General features: G+C 40.3%; 2 protein-coding genes across 3 annotated transcripts in view; both read left to right on the top strand.

Moving 5' to 3' along the window:
• The window catches only part of LOC129842682 (zinc finger protein OZF-like), a 187,224-nt gene extending 166,451 nt beyond the window's left edge, over nt 1–20,773 (top strand). Inside the window, exons 1-2 of one of the 2 annotated variants that reach the window (XM_055911309.1) lie at nt 9,496–10,071; nt 17,651–20,773. In XM_055911309.1, the coding sequence (XP_055767284.1) occupies nt 9,744–10,071; nt 17,651–19,029 (1,707 nt within the window). In that variant the 5' untranslated portion in view covers nt 9,496–9,743 and the 3' untranslated portion in view covers nt 19,030–20,773. Of the gene's footprint in view, nt 1–9,495; nt 10,072–17,650 lie in introns of those variants that run through there. The other variant, XM_055911308.1, reaches the window with a different exon arrangement.
• LOC129842694 (gastrula zinc finger protein XlCGF17.1-like) lies at nt 1,740–4,436 on the top strand. The gene is made up of 2 exons (XM_055911322.1): nt 1,740–1,964; nt 3,023–4,436. Exons 1-2 carry the CDS (start codon nt 1,778–1,780, stop codon nt 3,895–3,897), a joined length of 1,062 nt encoding a protein of 353 aa, XP_055767297.1. The 5' UTR covers nt 1,740–1,777; the 3' UTR covers nt 3,898–4,436.
• Nucleotides 20,774–21,648: the final 875 nt, after the last annotated feature.

Below are 21,648 nucleotides of genomic sequence, written 5' to 3'. Positions count from 1 at the left end.
GCCACAGAGAGAAATAAATGCTGCAGTTTGAGGCCATGTGGCAGACAGTGATGCAGAAGCTGGAGAAGGAGGTGTGTTGTAGTGGGTCTGGGCAGGTGTGATGAAGTTAATGGAGATGGAGGTGTGTTCTAGTGGGTCTGGGCAGGTGTGATGTAGTTAATGGAGATGGAGGTGTGTTCTAGTGGGTCTGGGCAGGTGTGATGTAGTTAATGGAGATGGAGGTGTGTTCTAGTGGGTCTGGGCAGGTGTGATGTAGTTAATGGAGATGGAGGTGTGTTCTAGTGGGTCTGGGCAGGTGTGATGTAGTTAATGGAGATGGAGGTGTGTTCTAGTGGGTCTGGGCAGGTGTGATGTAGTTAATGGAGATGGAGGTGTGTTCTAGTGGGTCTGGGCAGGTGTGATGTAGTTAATGGAGATGGAGGTGTGTTATAGTGGGTCTGGGCAGGTGTGATGTAGTTAATGGAGATGGAGGTGTGTTCTAGTGGGTCTGGGCAGGTGTGATGTAGTTAATGGAGATGGAGGTGTGTTCTAGTGGGTCTGGGCAGGTGTGATGTAGTTAATTTTTGTATGATGTTGTAATTTGTTTTTCTATGTTTATAAAATATCAAATGAAATATGTTTTAAGTCCCAATGCAAAGTTACACCTTATTACATTAAACCAATCAGAATTCAAAAGAATGCCAAAGTCAGGTGTGAAGTAATATGGAGGACCAGCCTATTCCCTATGATGTAAACTACAACAGAAATAACTTAAAATGTATAACATTAAATTAAACCAATAATTTGCACTCATGACTTGAGTGATTGAAGTAAACCAACGTTTTGGAAATACATAACGCCATCTAACCGAATATCAAAGAACGTTAGCTATATGCAGTTATCTTAGCCAGCCAGCTAACGTTAGCTATATGCAGTTATCTTAGCCAGCCAGCTAACATTAGCTATATGCAGTTATCTTAGCCAGCCAGCTAACATGAGCTATATGCAGTTATCTTAGCCAGCCAGCTAACATGAGCTATATGCAGTTATCTTAGCCAGCCAGCTAACATTAGCTATTTAGTCAACTAGCTACGGTCTTACTATGGTCAGCGAGCTGGAGCTACTGGAGACCAGTTAGAACCCAACTAAAACATAACTGCAGATCAAGAGGCAAACAGACTGATGGCAGGGAAAATCCCCAAAATCCAAAATATAAAGATTACAGGTGTCAGTCAGCTAGCGCGCTAGCAGTAAGCCAAGGTTGTAAAAGTTACAAAACTCCCATAGTCTACTTCACAGAGAACATGCTGAAAAGTAGTGATGGGGAAACAAAGCTTCCTGAAGCATTGATGCTTTACAGCCAATTGTGTCAAACATAGGTTATTACTCAAGGCTTTGAGCAACACAGAATTTAGAACAGCCACATTTATTATAGATGAAGTCACACGCCGTAGCAGCGTAGCCATTATGTCATATATTAAACCACTGGCCGTGTTCGAGAGCATCAAATCCATGCTGCGTTGTGGGTAAACGGTGACTGGCTGACTGATTTATAATGAATAATGAGTAGTTATTTATGATGTAAGGTGATTTGTAAATTAGTCAGTCAGCAGTCAGCAGCCACCTGCACTGTCGGCTGTAATGTCGAACGAGCCCAATACCAAACAAATCAGGTGTTCGACGAAATTATTCTTCAGCCGTCATTGATCACGTGCTGCTGATAAAGTGACACTGCTTTGAATTATACCGCTTAGCGACTTCAGTACATGCCTCATAGCTCCAGTCTCAAACCTGCTGGATGGAGAAAGTAGCTTTTGTGAAAGAGGAGGAAAAGGAGCCCATTACAATACAAAAACTAGTAGAGGGCGAGGCTGTTACTGTGAACGAAGAAGAGAAAGACGTTACAGAGAAAGAAGAGGAAGACGCGTTCAGAGTGAAAGAGGTTGACGAAGTTTCAGTGAAAGAAGAGGAGACTGACGATGAACGTAAGTACTGTCTTAACAGAAGCACAAACTCTGTGGTTGGAAGTTGAACTGATGTGTGGTGTGTTTGGTGTTAAGCGGAAATATGCAATTGCTACATCCATATTTTGACTTTAAAATTATTTATTTATATCTATATATATATATATATATATATATATATATATATATATATATATTATATTTATAGCCATTGATTCTTGAAGAATATAACACATGCCTCATGAGCTTAGTTCAACTGTTTGCCCCATCAGAACCCCAAATAAGCTTTTTTTACTTCAATGTTTAGAAACAATGTAAATCAACACTGTATAGCCTCAACATGGTTAAAACTATAATGTTGATATCATGGATGGTCAGTCCTTACATCCGTAGGTCTGTCTGTGAATTTGAGAGTAGTTACATTTCTCCAGCCCCATCATCTTATTAGCAAAACAGTGGTGGAATTACAGCTTTGTTATTGGTTGAACTGCAGATTGGTTGATTGTTGTGTGGCTTTATTAAAGGGGCAACCTAGTTTTTAAACAAACAAAATGGCTGCTGGAGTCCTGAGCTGTGTTAGAATACTCATACTAACTGCACTATTTGTGATGTTGATTGAGTATATAGTCTGCTTATTGGTCATAGTATGATGTATTTAGTATGCCAAAAGTTCCCGGGTGTCGTACTAAATTCGCCAAAATATGATGTAAACACTCAGTACTTTAGGGCACATAATGCAATTCTTCAGGAAATGGGCGTGGCTTCAACGTTTTAAGATTTGAAGAAAATGGGGAAAATATGCAGCCGAAGTCCAACGAGAGAGCGGATACAAATGAACTGCTTTAAATAATTATGACAAATGTTGAGCAATGTAATAAAGTAATGACATTTCAAATAAGTTACCTTACACGTTAAATGACTATGATTGTTCACTTGACAATCTTAAGACAAATGTCAAATAAGGAACATTCCTTACAGACGTCATTGTTTGTACAACATCATGTCTACACATCGCCTTTTACAGTGGATTTCTGCTGTTGTGGGCCTTAAACCATCTGTCTGACTTGTTGTTCACACAGGAGAGAGACGTGACTATCGTGGTTCCTCTGGGGAGCCTCAACAACCTCATGATGCTGACGAGGCAGAGAAGAGTCTCTCCACGTCAAAACACCAGCAGAGACCCACAGGGAAGAAATCTCATTGCTGCTCTGACTGTGGGAAAGGTTACACATCTTCATCAGAACTTAAAATACACCAGAGAACACACACAGGAGAGAAACCTTATAGCTGTGGTCAATGTGAGAATAGTTTGAATACATCTTGCTATCTGACGGTACACCAGAGAACACACACAGGAGAGAAACCTTATAGCTGTGATCAATGTGGGATGAGTTTTACTACATCAAGCAATCTGATTCGACACCAGAGAACACACACAGGAGAGAAACCATATAGCTGTGATCAATGTGAGAATAGTTTTACTACATCTTGCTATCTAAAGGTACACCAGAGAACACACACAGGAGAGAAACCTTATAGCTGCAATCAATGTGGGATGAGTTTTACTACATCAAGCCATCTGATTCGACACCAGAGAACACACTCAGGAGAGAAGCCTTATATCTGTGATCAATGTGGGAAGAGTTTTCCTACATCTAGCCAGCTGACTTCACACCAGAGAACACACACAGGAGAGAAACCTTTTAGCTGTGATCAATGTGGGATGAGTTTTACTACATCAAGCAATCTGATTCGACACCAGAGAACACACACAGGAGAGAAATCTTATAGCTGTGATCAATGTGAGAATAGTTTTACTACATCAAGCAATCTGATTCGACACCAGAGAACACACACAGGAGAGAAACCTCATAGCTGTGATCAATGTGACAAGAGATACTCTGAAAAAAGATATCTGATCAAACATCAGAAAATACATGGAGTTGTTTCATGATATCAATGAAATAATGTCACAATGTAGAATGTTTTAACATTGTAGAAGGAGTATTTTAATGATGTCACAATGTAGAATGTTTTAACATTGTAATAGGAGTATTTTAATGATGTCACAATGTAGAATGTTTTAACATTGTAGTAGGAGTATTTTAACGATGTCACAATGTAGAATGTTTTAACATTGTAGTAGGAGAATTTTAATGATGTCACAATGTAGAATATTTTAACATTGTAGAAGGAGTATTTTAATGATGTTCTACCTTATCCTTTGCCCTGTTCAATTGATTGCAGCATGATATGGATATTAGCCTCAGGGGAAAATCCAGGCTCTAAATTGAAAGAGTATTATTTAACAAAAAGTGACTAACAAAAAAAGAGCTGTGTTACACTTACTGCATTGGTGACCCACTTTAATCAAAATGCAGGACTTCAAAATGTAGCCAGATGTTTTCTACAAGTTGAAAAAGCTGCTTGCTTAAAAAAATACATGTTAGATGATAATTGTTGCAGATGTTTGTCTATATACACACATGAAAGCAGTATAATAAATTGTATTAATCAATTTTATTAACAATCTGACATCACTCCAGTATTTCTTGACAACATTAAAATGCTAATTGTCTTTATTCCACTACTGAAGAAGCATGACTCAAATCACCTCATATTTCAAACATCCAGCCTGACAAAATATACATGTTTTATTATGTTTTAACTATTGCCAATACATATTAACAAAGGGGTGTACATTTGGTTTTGATTTTCATATTTTCAATTTATGTAACATTTAGTAATCATAATTATTTATGCAACCAGCTGACCATTTTTTGGGTACAATTATATTGACAGTGTTGCCCTGCTTTTAGAATATCAGGGTTCATTCCCAGATGTGCCAACCCAAATGCATGACATTGGGGACTGGGCCCCGATCCAACAACATGCCTATCGAGTGAACCCTGAAAAGAGAGAGAGAAGTAAGGTGGAAAGTTACTACGGATATTGCAGGAGTTGGTTGCTGATTGTCTCAAGGGTGGGCAGTCAACAAGTTTTGCGTTTAGCCAGTGCGTTGCCATGGATCACAATTTATTTTGACTGCACGTTTTTCCATATTGGAGATTAGTCTTTTTTTTTGGGGGGGGGGGGCTCGTTCCAAGGGGACAATAGTTCTAGAAGCTAGTTAGTTTTAGGATTCTATTGAAAGAAAAAGGATTTAAAAAATAATACGATGGTATATTATTATTTAGAAATACGTGTTTTTTCTTGTTTTTAATTGTTGACAGCCAGTAGACACTGTGTTTATATTGTAGAAGCATTGTAGTTGATTTATAATGTGAAATGGAAGTTGTTTTCTGTTGGTGGTGAGCAAACTTGTCCAACAAAAACATAATATATATTTGTTTTCTTAAGGGGAAAAGTGTTACAGGCTTTGGTTTTTCCATGTATGTTTTGAGGTTGGACTTTATCACGTATAGCTCGTTAGCACGTATAGCTCGTTAGCACGTTTAGCACGTCTAGCTCGTTAGCACGTATAGCACGTCTAGCTCGTTAGCACATAGGACGCACTGATTGGTGTCACCTCGTTAGTCAAATCAAATCAAGTTTATTTTATATAGCCCTCGTTTATTTTATATAGCCCTTCTTACATCAGCTGATATCTCAAAGTCCTGTATAGAAACCCAGCCTAAAACCCCAAACAGCAAGCAATGCAGGTGTAGAAGCACGGTGGCTTGGAAAAACTCCCTAGAAAGGCCAGAACCTAGGAAGAAACCTAGAGAGGAACCAGGCTATGAGGGGTGGCCAGTCCTCTTCTGGCTGTGCCGGGTGGAGATTATAACAGAACATGACCAAGATGTTCATAAATGACCAGCATGGTCAAATAATAATAATCACAGTAGTTGTTGAGGGTGCAACAGGTCAGCACCTCAGGAGTAAATGCTCCTGCTGTCTCTAGAGAGTTGAAAACTACAGGTCTGGGACAGGCAGCATGTCAGGTGAACAGGTCAGGGTTCCATAGCCGCAGGCAGAACAGTTGAAACTGGAGCAGCAGCACGGCCAGGGGACAGCAAGGAGTCATTATGCCAGGTAGTCCTGAGGCATGGTCCTAGGGCTCAGGTCCTCCGAGAGAGAGAAAGGAGTCATCTTGCCAGGTAGTCCTGAGGCATGGTCCTAGGGCTCAGGTTCTCCGAGAGAGAGAAAGAAAGAGAGAATTAGAGAGAGCATACTTAAATTCACACAGGACACCGGATAAGACAGGAGAAATAGTCCAGATATAACAGACTGACCCTAGCCCCCCGACACAAACTACTGCAGCATAAATACTAGAGGCTGAGACAGGAGGGTTCAGGAGACACTGTGGCCCCATCCGATGATACCCCCAGACAGGGCCAAACAGGCAGGATATAACCCCACCCACTTTGCCAAAGCACAGTCCCCACACCACTAGATATCTTCAACCACCAACTTACCATCCTGAGACAAGGCGCCAACCCAGACAGGAAGACCACGTCAGTGACTCAACCCACTCAAGTGACGCACCCCTCTTAGGGACGGCATGGAAGAGCACCAGTAAGCCAGTGACTCATATATATAAATATATGGACACGCAATATCAGAGCGGCAAAGACAGATACAGTAGAATAGGATAGAATACAGTATATACATATGAGATAAGTAATACATAGACTAAGACACAGTAGAATAGGATAGAATACAGTATATGAGATGAGTAATACATAGACTACAATACAGTAGAATAGGATAGAATACAGTATATACATATGAGATGAGTAATACATAGACTAAGATACAGTAGAATAGGATAGAATACAGTATATACATATAAGATGAGTAATACATAGACTAAGATACAGTAGAATAGGATAGAATACAGTATATACATATGAGATGAGTAATACACAGACTAAGATACAGTAGAATAGGATAGAATACAGTATATGAGATGAGTAATACATAGACTACGATACAGTAGAATAGGATAGAATACAGTATATACATATGAGATGAGTAATACATAGACTAAGATACAGTAGAATAGGATAGAGTACAGTATATACATATGAGATGAGTAATGCCAGATATGTAAACATGCAGGAGATCCATGAAGGAAAGATAGTGATGGTGCTCAGTGTTGTTGTTGTAAATGGTGGGTAAAATGGTAAAACGTTTGAGTTCATTTTGTCCATTATTACATCATTACATCAAGTGTTCCAATGGTAAAACGTTTGAGTTCATTTTGTCCTGGTCACTTTGCCTACTGTTTATTGCCACGTTGGGATGCAACCTTTGTTTGTTGTCATTTAAAAAAATAATAATAATAATTTTACCCCCGTTTTTTCTCCCCAATGTGGATCTTGTCTCATCGCTGCAACTCCCCAACGGGCTCAGGAGGCGAAGGTCGAGTCACGCGTCCTCTGAAACATGACCCGTCAAACCGCGCTTCTTAACACCCGCCCGTTTAACCCGGAAGCCAGCTGCACCAATGTGTAGGAGGAAACACCGGGCGACGCTTGGCCAATTGTGTGCCGCCCTATGGAACTCCCGATCACGGCAGGTTGTGGTACAGCCCGGGATCGAACCCGGGTGACGCCTCTAGTGACGCCTCTAGCACTGCCATGCAGTACCTTAGACCGCTGCACCACTCGGGTCTATAGTGACGCGTCTAACACTGTGATCTAGTTCTTTAGATCGCTGTGCCACTCGGGTCTATAGTGACACCTCTAACACTGTGATACAGTACCTTAGACTGCTGCACCACTCGGGTCTATAGTGACGCCTCTAACTCTGTGATCTAGTACCTTAGACTGCTGTACCACTCGGGTCTATAGTGACACCTCTAACACTGTGATCTAGTACCTTAGATCGCTGTGCCACTCAGGCATAACCTTTTTTTAACCAATTCTGATGGTTGTTAAAAGTGTAATTTTGACATTATTACCGTTAAATCAACACACTGGACACTCCCAGCACCACCAACTATCAATCTATTTGATACCGTAGACATCTAGTGACCACTTGATTCCATGTGACCAAACATTTCTGAGGCTCAAATACTCACAGGTCCCTTTTAATAGCCAGGCAATGGCACACATTATAGCAAATACATTATGGGTCTGAATTAAAGGAGCTACAATTAAAATCTAATTACATGTTTTAAATAAAATGTCCATAATATCTGCATTAATAGTGGAATGATCGTGTTTCACAATATTTCTAAACATAAAAATATATTCTCGATCTTCTATTGTGTTGTTGACTGAATGTTTGTTTATGTGTAACTCTGTGTTGTTGTTTTTGTCTCACTGCTTTGCTTTATCTTGACCAGGTCGCAGTTGTAAATGAGAACTTGTTCTCAACTGGCCGACCTGGTTAAATAAAGGAGAAAGAAATAACACATAATAATACATAATAATGTAGGAGTAGTATAGACCTAGTCTGTTCATTATATACATCTACATGATGTATTGTTACACCTTGTAGGAGCAGTATAGACCTAGTCTGTTCATTATATACATCTACATGATGTATTGTTACACCATGTAGCAGTAGTATAGACCTAGTCTGTTCATTATATACATCTACATGATGTATTGTTACACCATGTAGGAGCAGTATAGACCTAGTCTGTTCATTATATACATCTACATGATGTGTTGTTACACCATGTAGGAGCAGTATAGACCTAGTCTGTTCATTATATACATCTACATGATGTATTGTTACACCATGTAGCAGTAGTATAGACCTAGTCTGTTCATTATATACATCTACATGATGTATTGTTACACCATGTAGGAGCAGTATAGACCTAGTCTGTTCATTATATACATCTACATGATGTGTTGTTACACCATGTAGGAGCAGTATAGACCTAGTCTGTTCATTATATACATCTACATGATGTGTTGTTACACCATGTAGGAGCAGTATAGACCTAGTCTGTTCATTATATACATCTACATGATGTATTGTTACACCATGTAGGAGCAGTATGGACCTAGTCTGTTCATTATATACATCTACATGATGTATTGTTACACCACGTTGGAGCAGTATAGACCTAGTCTGTTCATTATATACATCTAAATGATGTATTGTTACACCATGTAGGAGCAGTATAGACCTAGTCTGTTCATTATATACATCTACATGATGTATTGTTACACCATGTAGGAGCAGTATGGACCTAGTCTGTTCATTATATACATCTACATGATGTATTGTTACACCACGTTGGAGCAGTATAGACCTAGTCTGTTCATTATCTACATCTACATGATATATTGTTACACCATGTAGGAGCAGTATAGATCTACAGTAGCTAGCTGCTAATTTAGATGTAGTATAACTTGATGAAACTGCCTTAAATGTGCTGTGGTAAACATTTTTTATTCGCACTAATCAATCAACACATTCCTGTCTTTGTATGTCTCAATATAATGGTATTATTTAATTAAATCCATTTACAATAATCTTTGTCTGAAAATAAAATAAGATCCTCAACTGCGTTTCCCCTCCAGTCAGCAGACGGCGATGTGTCTTTCATGCGACGCTGCCAGCGTGACGTATAATCTAGTGGACGGTTCTTCAGAAACAGCTCGTCAACCACCTCGGTAGCTTGCTAGCCAACATAGCCGAAAGATTCAAGCTATTTATACGCTTTCGGTGTATATTAGCTACTGTGTTTTCGACACACTTAGGTCGTATCTAGTTGTTAACCTATTTAATTTAATATTACGTTATTTTGTATTAGTCAGCTATAGTAGCTGGCTGGTTTAGTTAGCACTAGCATAGTCGCTAATGATAGCTAGCTAGCTAACATCCCCGAACATGAGCTCCCTAAACTACCCCCCTCTTGTTCAAGAAGAGGCGGTCTGCTGGACGGAGAAAGAATCTCTGGGGCAGAACATTGTCGTGAAAGAGGAGGAGGAAGAAGAGGATTTCACAGTAAAACAAGAAGTAGAGGGTGAGGCTGTTACAGTGAAAGAAGAAGAGAAAGACGTTACAGTGAAAGAAGAGGAAGACGCGTTCAGAGTGAAAGAGGAGGAGGATGTTACAGTAAAAGAAGAGGAGGATGCCGTTTTTGAAGTGAAGAAGGAAGGGGAGATTACTGTCACATTGGAAGATGAAGAGGAGATAGGAGATCTGATTAACACCAGTAAGTACCGCCTTAAATTCGTTTTTTACTTTCGATATTCGGAGTTGGCTCGTCAATACCTCTTCAACGGAGGGCCCAGGATGATGACTGATATGTCTAGAACCAGACGACGTAGAGAACAAGCTACCCCTTGTTTTCTCTGTTCCGTTTCCAAAAAGTGACTTAACATATATATTTCAGAAGGGTCTATCTGCTGACCGCAGACTGGGGGGCACGGCATGGAGTTTTGATTTACTGCACACCGTGCCCCCCAATAGTGCCATGTGAGAGTTGGGTTGGCTACACCAAAGATTATGGATATACTGACAAGATGTCTCTCCGCCCTAACAAGGGGAGTTGTTGTCCACAAAGCGGCACTGCGGGTTGTCTAGCTCCCGCCTAAACTTTCTTTGGATTGGTGGATTAATCTTATTATTGTAATCTATTGTTTATATTCTATGAGGGTTGTTGACGTCAACCGCCTGTATTCAATGGAGAGAGATGCTAAGCTACTAGCATGAATATTTCACCGCCTGTATTCAATGAAGAGAGATGCTAAGCTACTAGCATGAATATGCACCGCCTGTATTCAATGGAGAGAGATGCTAAGCTACTAGCGTGAATATGCACCGCCTGTATTCAATGGAGAGAGATGCTAAGCTATTAGCATTAATATGCACCGCCTGTATTCAATGGAGAGAGATGCTAAGCTATTAGCATTAATATGCATAGCGATCTGGAGACAACTCCTATAGTGTTTTTATCAAAGTTGTCGGTATGTCACGTGTCCACATAACAACTTAATCATTACGAAATGTCTGTTGGATCAAGTAAACCTCACGTAGCAAATAAGCCATTCATTTTGTTGTTGACCAAATTGACACTTTCCACATTGTGTTGATAATTGTTTCCACTTGGATACAACCTACTGTAACTACTGGCTTGACCTAGAGAGTTACAACCTACTGTAACCTACTGGCATGACCTAGAGAGATACATCCTACTGTAACCTACTGGCTTGACCTAGAGAGTTACAACCTACTGTAGCCTACTGGCATGACCTAGAGAGATACATCCTACTGTAACCTACTGGCATGACCTAGAGAGTTACAACCTACTGTAACCTACTGGCATGACCTAGAGAGTTACAACCTACTGTAACCAACTGGCATGACCTAGAGAGATACAACCTACTGTAGCCTACTGGCATGACCTAGAGAGATACAACCTACTGTAACCTACTGGCATGACCTAGAGAGATACATCCTACTGTAACCTACTGGCATGACCTAGAGAGTTACAACCTACTGTAACCTACTGTTATGACCTAGAGAGATACAACCTACTGTAACCTACTGTCATGACCTAGAGAGATACAACCTACTGTAGCCTACTGGCAGGACCTAGAGAGATACAACCTACTGTAGCCTACTGGCATGACCTAGAGAGATACAACCTACTGTAACCTACTGGCATGACCTAGAGAGATACATCCTACTGTAACCTACTGGCATGACCTAGAGAGTTACAACCTACTGTAACCTACTGGCAGGACCTAGAGAGATACAACCTACTGTAACCTACTGGCATGACCTAGAGAGTTACAATCTACTGTAACCTACTGGCATGACCCAGAGAGATACAACCTACTGTAGCTTACTGGCATGACCTAGAGAGATACAACCTACTGTAACCTACTGGCATGACCTAGAGAGATACAACCTACTGTAACCTACTGGCATGACCTAGAGAGCTAAAGTTGTTCAATTCCTGGATTTTAAATTAATATTTTCCAGTAATAATGATAATTTGTGTCTTCCTATCCACATGTGGGATCCCTCTCCTTTGTCTTCCTCTCTACACCAATAACAGACAACTACTGTGGGATCCATCTCCTTTGTCGTTCCCTCTACACCAATAACAGACAACTACTATGAGTCTCCCAATCACGTCCTGATGTGATACAGCCTGGATTGGAACCAGGGACTGTAGTGACGCCTCTTGCACTGAGATGCAGTGACTTAGACCGCTGCGTCCGTGTGTGTGTTTAACTTTTTAACTGTACTAGAATGTTAAAAGGCCGCTAAAAATTTAAATATCGGTTATCGGTATCGTTTTTGGGGCAAGGAAAATATTGGCCAAAAATGATATATCGGTGCATCCCATTATTCTAAAATGGATTATTATTTTTTAAATCCTCATCAATCTACACACAATACCCCATAATGACATCACAATACCCCATAATGCAAACACAATACCCCTTAATGCCAAATCAAAAATAGGTTTAGATTTTTTGCAAATGTATTAAAACTATTCCCCAGGATAACTAGTCTCAGAGTAATGTAAGATCCCAGGATAACTAGTCTCGGAGTAATGTTAGATCCCAGGATAACTAGTCTCAGAGTAATGTTAGATCCCAGGATAACTAGTCTCAGAGTAATGTAAGTTTCAGATAGTTTTAACCCATTACAGTCTAAGACCTGTCTGGGGGGGAGGTTCTTCTAAGCTATATGGAATTGTTTTAAGATTTAAACAGCATGAAGGGCTTCCCCTGTAGTGTACTGTTTTAAGAAGGTTATACCAAGGATAATTTTGCTATTTGATTTTGAACTGTAAGACCCATGGAAGTATCAACAAAAAAATATTTGTCCATACTGCTATACAGTAACCCATACTAACACATTCGATAAGATTCACAACATGGAACAACAGTAACCATAGTAACACATTGGATAACATTCACAACATGGAACAACAGTAACCATAGTAACACATTGGATAACATTCACAGCATGGAACAAAAGTAACCATAGTAACACATTGGATAACATTCACAACATGGAACAAGAGTAACCATAGTAACACATTGGATAACATTCACAACATGGAACAACAGTAACCATAGTAACATTGTTTCCCCCAGAACATCTAAAGGAAGTTTGTTCTGAAGTCTCTGTCTGATATCTAAGAGATGTAAAAAATTATATCTATTTTTTTACATGTCTTTAAGTCTTTAACCCCCTTTTTTTGTCACTTAAGTCTTTCCACATTTTGTTACATTACAGCCTTATTCTACAATGGATTAAATAAATACAAATCCTCATCAGTCTACACACAATACCCCGTAATGACAAAGAGAAAATAGGTTTGGAGAAAAAATGTCACATTTATTAAAAATAAAAAACAGAAATACCTTATTTACATAAGTATTCAGACCCTTTGCTATGAGACTTGAAATTGACCTCAGGTGCATCATGTTTCCATTGATCATTGTTGAGATGTTTCTACAACTTGATTGGAGTCCACCTGTGGTAAATTCAATTGATTGACATGATTTGGAAAGGCACACACCTGTCTGGCTACCACAGCATTTTGAAGCGATACGCCATCCCATCTGGTGTGGCTTAGTGGGACTATCATTTGTTTTTCAACAGGACAATGACCCCACACACCTCCAGGCTGTGTAAGGGTTATTTGACCAAAAAGGAGAGTGATGGAGTGCTGCACCAGATGACCTGGCCTTCACAATCACCCGACCTCAACCCAATTGAGATGGTTTGGGATGAGTTGGACCACAGAGTGAAGGAAAGCAGCCAAAAAGTGCTCAGCATATGTGGGAACTCCTTCAAGACTGTTGGAAAAGCATTCCAGGTGAAGCTGGTTGAGAGAATGCCAAGAGTGTGCAAAGCTGTCATCAAGGTGGCTATATTTTGAATTGTTCACCACTTTTTGTTGGTTACTACATGATTCCGTATGTGTTATTTCATAGTTTTGATTTCGTCACTATTATTCTACAATGTAGATCAAATGGTAAAACAAATCATTATAACCCTTGAATGAGTAGGTGTGTCCAAACTTTTGACTGGTACTGTAAATCTCATGAATGTTTTTACATTCAGTTACATGAAGTCACTTTCTTACCACTTCTTCCATAGTCAAACATGTAAGGAAAGATTTTTTTAAATCAAAAGGGATGCTGTCAAAAATGTATTGAATTCAAATGGATTTACCCAGCCTACAAAGCACTACAGCCACTCTGTGATGACCAGTTCTGATCTTTTATTGAGGGATCTAGTCTAGATTAAACCTCATAGGAAGACAGTTTTATCATGTGGAGGTTTCATTTAGGTCTGTGTTAAACGACATACTCTGTGTGTCTTTGCAAGGAGAGGAACCAGACTCTCACTCTGACAGCAGGAAGAATCCTTCAGGGGAACCAGACCCAGAGACGCCCAAACCAGCAAGACAACACCACTGCTCCCACTGTGAAAATAGTTTTTGCTGGTTAGGGAACCTAAAACTGCATGAGAGGACACACGCCGGAGAAAAGCCTTTCCAATGTTCCCAGTGTGGAAAGAGTTTTACTAAGATAGGGCACTTGAAAGCTCATGAGAAGATACACACAGGAGAAAAGCCTTTCCAATGCTCCCAGTGTGGAAAGAGTTTTACTAAGATAGGGCACTTGAAAGCTCATGAGAGGATACACACAGGAGAAAAGCCTTTCCAATGCTCCCAGTGTAGAAAGAGTTTACCATGTTAACTAACCTGAAAAGGCATGAGAGAATACACACAGGAGAAAAGCATTTTCTGCTCCCAAAAATAGATTTTCACGAATAGCTCATGAGAGGATACAGAGGAGAAAAGCCAATCCAATGCTTCACAGATGAAAGCAGGTTCACACTGAGCATGTGACAGACGTGACAAGAGTCTGGAGACGCCGTGGAGAACGTTCTACTGCCTGCAACATCCTCCAGCATGACCGGTTTGGTGGTGGGTCAGTCATGGTGTGGGGTGGCATTTCTTTGGGGGCCGCACAGCCCTCCATGTGCTCGCCAGAGGTAGCCTGACTGCCATTAGGTACCAAGATGAGATCCTCAGACCCCTTGTGAGACCATATGCTGGTGCGGTTGGCCCTGGGTTCCTCCTAATACAAGACAATGCTAGACCTCATATGGCTGGAGTGTGTCAGCAGTTCCTGCAAGAGGAAGGCATTGATTCTATGGACTGGCCCGCCCGTTCCCCAGACCTGAATCCAATTGAGCACATCTGGGACATCATGTCTCGCTCCATACACCAACGCCACGTTGCACCACAGACTGTCCAGGAGTTGGAGGATGCTTTAGTCCAGGTCTGGGAGGAGATGCCTCAGGAGACCATCCGCCACCTCATCAGGAGCATGCCCAGGCGTTGTAGGGAGGTCATACAGGCCACACACACTACTGAGCCTCATCTTGACTTGTTTTAAGGACATTACATCAAAGTTGGATCAGCCTGTAGTGTGGTTTTCCACTTTAATTTTGAGTGTGACTCCAAATCCAGACCTCCATGGATTGCTAAATTTGATTTCCATTGATTATTTTTGTGTGATTTTGTTGTCAGCACATTCAACTATGTAAAGAAAAAAGTATTTAATAAGAATATTTCATTCAGATCTAGGATTTGTTATTTTAGTGTTCCCTTTATTTTTTTGAGCAGTGTATATACATATATATAGTCTGTTCAACCTCTCTTTCGTGTCGTCCGAGATTCCTAAAGATTGTAAAGCTGCCGTGGTCATCCCCCTCTCCAAAGGGTGTGACACTCTAGACCCAAACTGTTACAGACCTATATCTAGCCTACCCTGCCTTTCTAAGGTCTTCGAAAGCCAAGTTAACAAACAGATTACCGACCATTTCGAATCCCACCGTACCTTCTCCGCTATGCAATCTGGTTTCAGAGCTGGTCATGGGTGCACATCAGCCACGCTCAAGGTACTAAACGATATCAGAACCGCCATCGATAAAAGACAGTACTGTGCAGCCGTCTTCATCGACCTGGCCAAGGCTTTTGACTCTGTCAATCACCATATTCTTATCAGCAGACTCAACAGCCGATAAGAACAACCAATCAATCAACAACCGATCGCTGCCCACACTCGCCCAACTAGCATCACTAATCTGCACGGTTCTTTCTTAGAATATGTGGACAACTATAAATATCTAGGTGTCTGGCTAGACTGTAAACTCTCCTTCCAGACTAATAATAAGCATTTCCAATCCAAAATTAAATCTAGAATTGGCTTCCTATTTCGCAACAAAGCCTCCTTCACTCACACTGCCAAACATACCCTCGTAAAAACTGACTATCCTACCGATCCTTGACTTCGGCGATTTCATTTTCAAAATAGCCTCCAACACTCTACACAGCAAACTGGATACAGTCTATCACAGTGCCACCCGTTTTGTCACCAAAGCCCCATATACCACTGCTCTCGTCGGCTGGCCCTTGCTACATATTCGTCGCCAAACCCACTGTCTCCAGGTCATCTATAAGTCTTTGCTAGGCCGCCTTAACTCAGAATACTGGTCACCATAGCAACACCCACCCATAGAACGCGCTCCAGGAAGTATATCTCACTGGTCATCCACAAAACCAACACATACTTTGGCCGCCTTTCCTTCCAGTTCTCTGCTGCCAATAACTGGAACGAATTGCAAAAATCGCTGAAGTAGGAGACATATCTCCCTCGCTAACTTTAAGCATCAGCTATCTGAGCAGCTTACCGATCGCTGCAGCTGTACACAGCCCATCTGTAAATAGCTCATACAACTGCCTACCTCATCCCCATGTTTTATTAACTTTTTTTGCTCTTTTGCACACCAGTATTTCTACTTGCACATCATCATCTGCACATCTATCACTCCAGTGTTAATTTGTAATTACTTCGCTACTAAGGCCTATTTATTGCCTTACCTCCTTACTCCATTTGCACACACTGTATATAGACTTTCTATTGTGTTATTGACTCTACGTTTGTTTATCCCAAGTGTATGTAACTCTGTTGTTTTTTTGTCGCTTTGCTTTATCTTGGCCAGGTCGCAGTTGTAAATGAGAACTTGTTCTCGACTGGCCTACCTGGTTAAATAAAGGTGAAATACAAAGAAATCTTAACTTTATTAGCAACACCCAAATGTATACTGTCATTAACGCGGTTCTTCAATAATTACACATAATTCTTAATACTGTAGCAAACATTTATATTAACCAGGACATTCAAACGAGCCTTACAATTATAATCCAAAGTAGTGTGAAATGTACTCATAATCAACCTGGAAATAGAGGTTACTCCCCTGAGTTTTCCCCCATTCACATTCAGAATACATTGTGAAAAACTAAAAGCTTTGCTCCCCATTTTTGCTCCAGGCAGATATACTACATCCATAACTTGTGGTTTCCTCATTAGCAGATATACTACATCCATTACTATCAGTTTCCTCATTAGCGGGGAGGTGTTTCTGCAATCAAATTGTGTGCGCATCGCCCTTGTGCCGCAATTTTATTAAACACAGAAAGGGGCCTATATTGGAGACCAAAAGTCGTCTGGCACACTGCTTAGAGTTTCAACAACGTGAATAACTTATTTCTAGTCTACAATCGTTGATGTTACTACTAAAATAAGACTATTCTTGCTCATTTTAAGACAATTGTCAAATAATTTTAACATTCATTACAGACGTCAATTGTTGTACAACATCATGGCTACGCTGTTGGCATCACCTTTTACAGTGGATTTCCATTGTTGTGGGCCTTTAATCATCTGACTTTGTTGTTCGCACAGGAGAGAGACGGGACTACCGTGGGTCCTCTGGGGAGCCTCAACAACCTCATGATGCTGACGAGGCAGAGAAGAGTCTCTCCAGATCAGAACACTTCAATAAACACCAGCAGAGATCCACAGGGAAGAGAACTCACTGCTGCTCTGACTGTGGGAAGAGATTCACCTCATCAGGCATTACAATTCATCAAAGGATCCACACAGGAGAGAAATCTAATAGCTGTGATCAATGTGGGAAGAGTTTTGGTCAATCTTGCCATCTGACTCAACACCAGAGAACACACACAGGAGAGAAACCTTCAGGCTGTGGTCAATGTGGGAAGAGTTTTGGTCAATCTTGCCATCTGACTCAACACCAGAGAACACACACAGGAGAGAAACCTTATAGTTGTGATCAATGTGGGAAGAGTTTTACTACATCTGGCTATCTGACAGTGCACCAGAGAACACACACAGGAGAGAAACCTTACATCTGTGATCAATGTGGGAAGAGTTTTACTAAATCCGGCTATCTGACAGTGCACCAGAGAACACACACAGGAGAGAAACCTTTTAGCTGTGATCAATGTGGGATGAGTTTTACTACATCAAGCTCTCTGACTCAACACCAGAGAACACACACAGGAGAGAAACCTTATAGCTGTGGTCAATGTGGGAAGAGTTTTGTTAGATCTGACCAGCTCACAGTACACCAGAGAATACACACAGGAGATAAGCCTTATAGTTGTAATCATTGTGGGAAGAGTTTTACTACATCTGGCCACCTGACTTCACACCAGAGAACACACACAGGAGAGAAGCTTTATATCTGTGACCAATGTGGGAAGAGTTTTACTACATCTAGCTCTGTGACTAAACACCAGAGAACACACACAGGAGAGAAACCTTATAGCTGTGATCAATGTGGGAAGAGTTTTACTACATCTGGCTATCTGACAGTGCACCAGAGAACACACACAGGAGAGAAACCTTATAGCTGTAATCAATGTGGGAAGAGTTTTATTACATCTAGCCACCTGACTTCACACCAGAGAACACACACAGGAGAGAAACCTTTTAGCTGTGATCAATGTGGGATGAGTTTTACTACATCAAGCTCTCTGACTATACACCAGAGAACACACACAGGAGAGAAATCTTATAGTTGTAATCATTGTGAGAAGAGTTTTCCTACATCTAGCCAGCTGACTTCACACCAGAGAACACACACAGGAGAGAAACCTTATAGCTGTGATCAATGTGGGATGAGTTTTACTACATCAAGTCATCTGATTCGACACCAGAGAACACACACAGGAGAGAAACCTCATAGCTGTAATCAATGTGACAAGAGATACTCTGATAAAAGGTGTTTGATCAAACATCAGAAAATACATACATGAAGAAGTTGTTTCATGATATCAATGAAATGATGTCACAATGTAGAATGTTTTAACATTGTAGTAGGAGTATTTTAATGATGTCACAATATAGAATGTTTTAACATTGTAGAAGGAGTATTTTAATGATGTTCTACCTTATCCTTATCGTTTACCCTGTTCAATTGATTGCAGCATGATATGGATATTAGCCTCAGGGGAAAATCCAGGCTCTGAATTGAAAGAGTATTATTTAACAAAAAGTGACGAACTAAAAAACAGCTGTGTTACACTTACTGCGTTGGTGACCCACTTTAATCAAAATGCAGCACTTCAAAATGTAGCCAGCTGTTTTCTACAAGTTGAAAAAGCTGCTTGTTTAAAAAAATACATGTAATATGATAATTGTTGCAGATGTTTGTGTATATACACACATGAAAGCAGTATAATAAATTGTTCTATAATAAATTTTTATTAACAATCGTTCATTCTTAGATGTGCTAACCCAAATGCATGACATTGGGGCCCAATCCAACAACATGCCTATCGAGTGAACCCTGAAAAGAGAGAGAGAAGTAAGGTGGAAAGTTACTACGGATATTGCAGGAGTTGGTTGCTGATTGTCTCAAGGGTGGGCAGTCAGCAAGTTTTGCGTTTAGCCAGTGCGTTGCCATGGGTCACTATTTTGACTGCACGTTTTCCCCTATTGGAGATGGGTTTTGTTTGGGCTCGTTTCAAGGGAAAGAGAGTTCTAGAAGCTAGTTAGTTTTAGGTTTCTTTGTGGGAAAAATAAATATTGTTTTTAATTGTTGTTAGACAGACACCATGTTTATATTGGTGATGGTGAAGCATTGTAGTTGATTATAATGTGAAATGGAAGTTGTTTTCTGTTGGTGGTGAGCATTCTCTTAAGGTGTTAGTTAGTCTTTGGTTTTTCCATTTATGTTTTGAGGTTGGACTTTAGCACGTCTAGCTCGTTAGCACGTAGGACACACTGATTGGTGTCACCCTGTTAGTCAGTATTTGTTACACCTGTGCTGGCTTGTCCATCTCGTTAGTGGGAAGGTGTTTCACCTGAGCTGGTCCAGGTTCTATTTAAGAGTGTCTGGCCCAGTGCTCCAGTTGTCTTGATAGATGTGGAGAGTCAACACCTTTAGTTGCGCTACCTTTTTGGTTTGGTTCCTGTCTTAAAGTTTGGTTTGGGTTTTTCTTTTGTTTGCCTCTTCTTGGCAGATTTAGTGGGTCTCATGGTGGGTGTCTGTTAGGTCCCAGTTGTTGTTACTAGTCAACTTTCAGTGGACACTGAGAGCAAAATGCAACATTATGTTATAATACTTTTATTGCATCAAATGGTTGTTTTATGCAACAGAATAGAGGGTTCTTAGAACTATTGTGTCTGTGTGTTCTACTGAGGATGGGCCTCAAAGAGAAAACATTGACAGGAGATTTACAATGTCTTTTGGGTGATTAAAACCTAAAGAGACCACATTCCAGGGCATGAGTTAATGTTTCTGTTCAATATGGTACCAGGGAGAGATGAACCCCTCCTAAAAAAAAGATACCTTGAATTTTGCATTGCATCCATTTAATATTTTAATCAATGGCATTTCCTTAGGCTGCTCATTAGTCTTTCAGTTGTTAGTCTTCTGTTTGTTGTGTACTAAATATTTCATTTTCTTAATTTGTTTTTTCTTGTGAAGCCATTGTGTTGCATCCATGTCTGAAATGTGCTGTATAAATAAAGCTTGATTTGATTTCAACAAATGAACCCATTGACTGACCAATCAAAAGACTCTTGGTCCCTCTTAGTATTTGTTAATGAATAGAATATAGTATATACATATGAGATGAGTAATACATAGACTAAGATACAGTAGAATAGGATAGAATACAGTATATACATATGAGATGAGTAATGCATAGACTAAGATACAGTAGAATAGGATAGAATACAGTATATACATATGAGATGAGTAATGCATAGACTAAGATACAGTAGAATAGGATAGAATACAGTATATACATATGAGATGAGTAATACATAGACTAAGATACAGTAGAATAGGATAGAATACAGTATATACATATGAGATGAGTAATACATAGACTAAGATACAGTAGAATAGGATAGAATACAGTATATACATATGAGATGAGTAATACATAGACTAAGATACAGTAGAATAGGATAGAATACAGTATATACATATGAGATGAGTAATACATAGACTAAGATACAGAGACGAAGAGACGCAGACTCGGCCAGGCAGAGACAGCAAGGGCGGCTCGTTGCTCCAGAGCCTTTCCGTTCACCTTCACACTCCTGGGCCAGACTACACTCAATCATATGACCTACTGAAGAGATAAGTCTTCAGTAACTCTTAAAGGTTGAGACTGAGTCTGCGTCTCTCACATGGGTAGGCAGACCATTCCATAAAAATGGAGATCTATAGGAGAAAGCCCTGCCTCCAGCTGTTTGCTTAGAAATTCTAGGGACAATTAGGAGGCCTGCGTCTTGTGACCGTAGCGTACGTGTAGGTATGTACGGCAGGACCAACTCGGAAAGATAGGTAGGAGCAAGCCCATGCAACACTTTATAGGTTAACAGTAAAACCTTGAAATCAGCCCTTGCCTTAACAGGAA

The sequence above is a fragment of the Salvelinus fontinalis genome, unplaced genomic scaffold (assembly GCF_029448725.1).
Source record: "Salvelinus fontinalis isolate EN_2023a unplaced genomic scaffold, ASM2944872v1 scaffold_0061, whole genome shotgun sequence".
In the NCBI taxonomy this organism is placed as follows: domain Eukaryota; kingdom Metazoa; phylum Chordata; class Actinopteri; order Salmoniformes; family Salmonidae; genus Salvelinus; species Salvelinus fontinalis.
The sequence above is the reverse complement of the archived record's forward strand: the minus strand, read 5'-3'. Positions and strand labels throughout refer to the sequence as shown.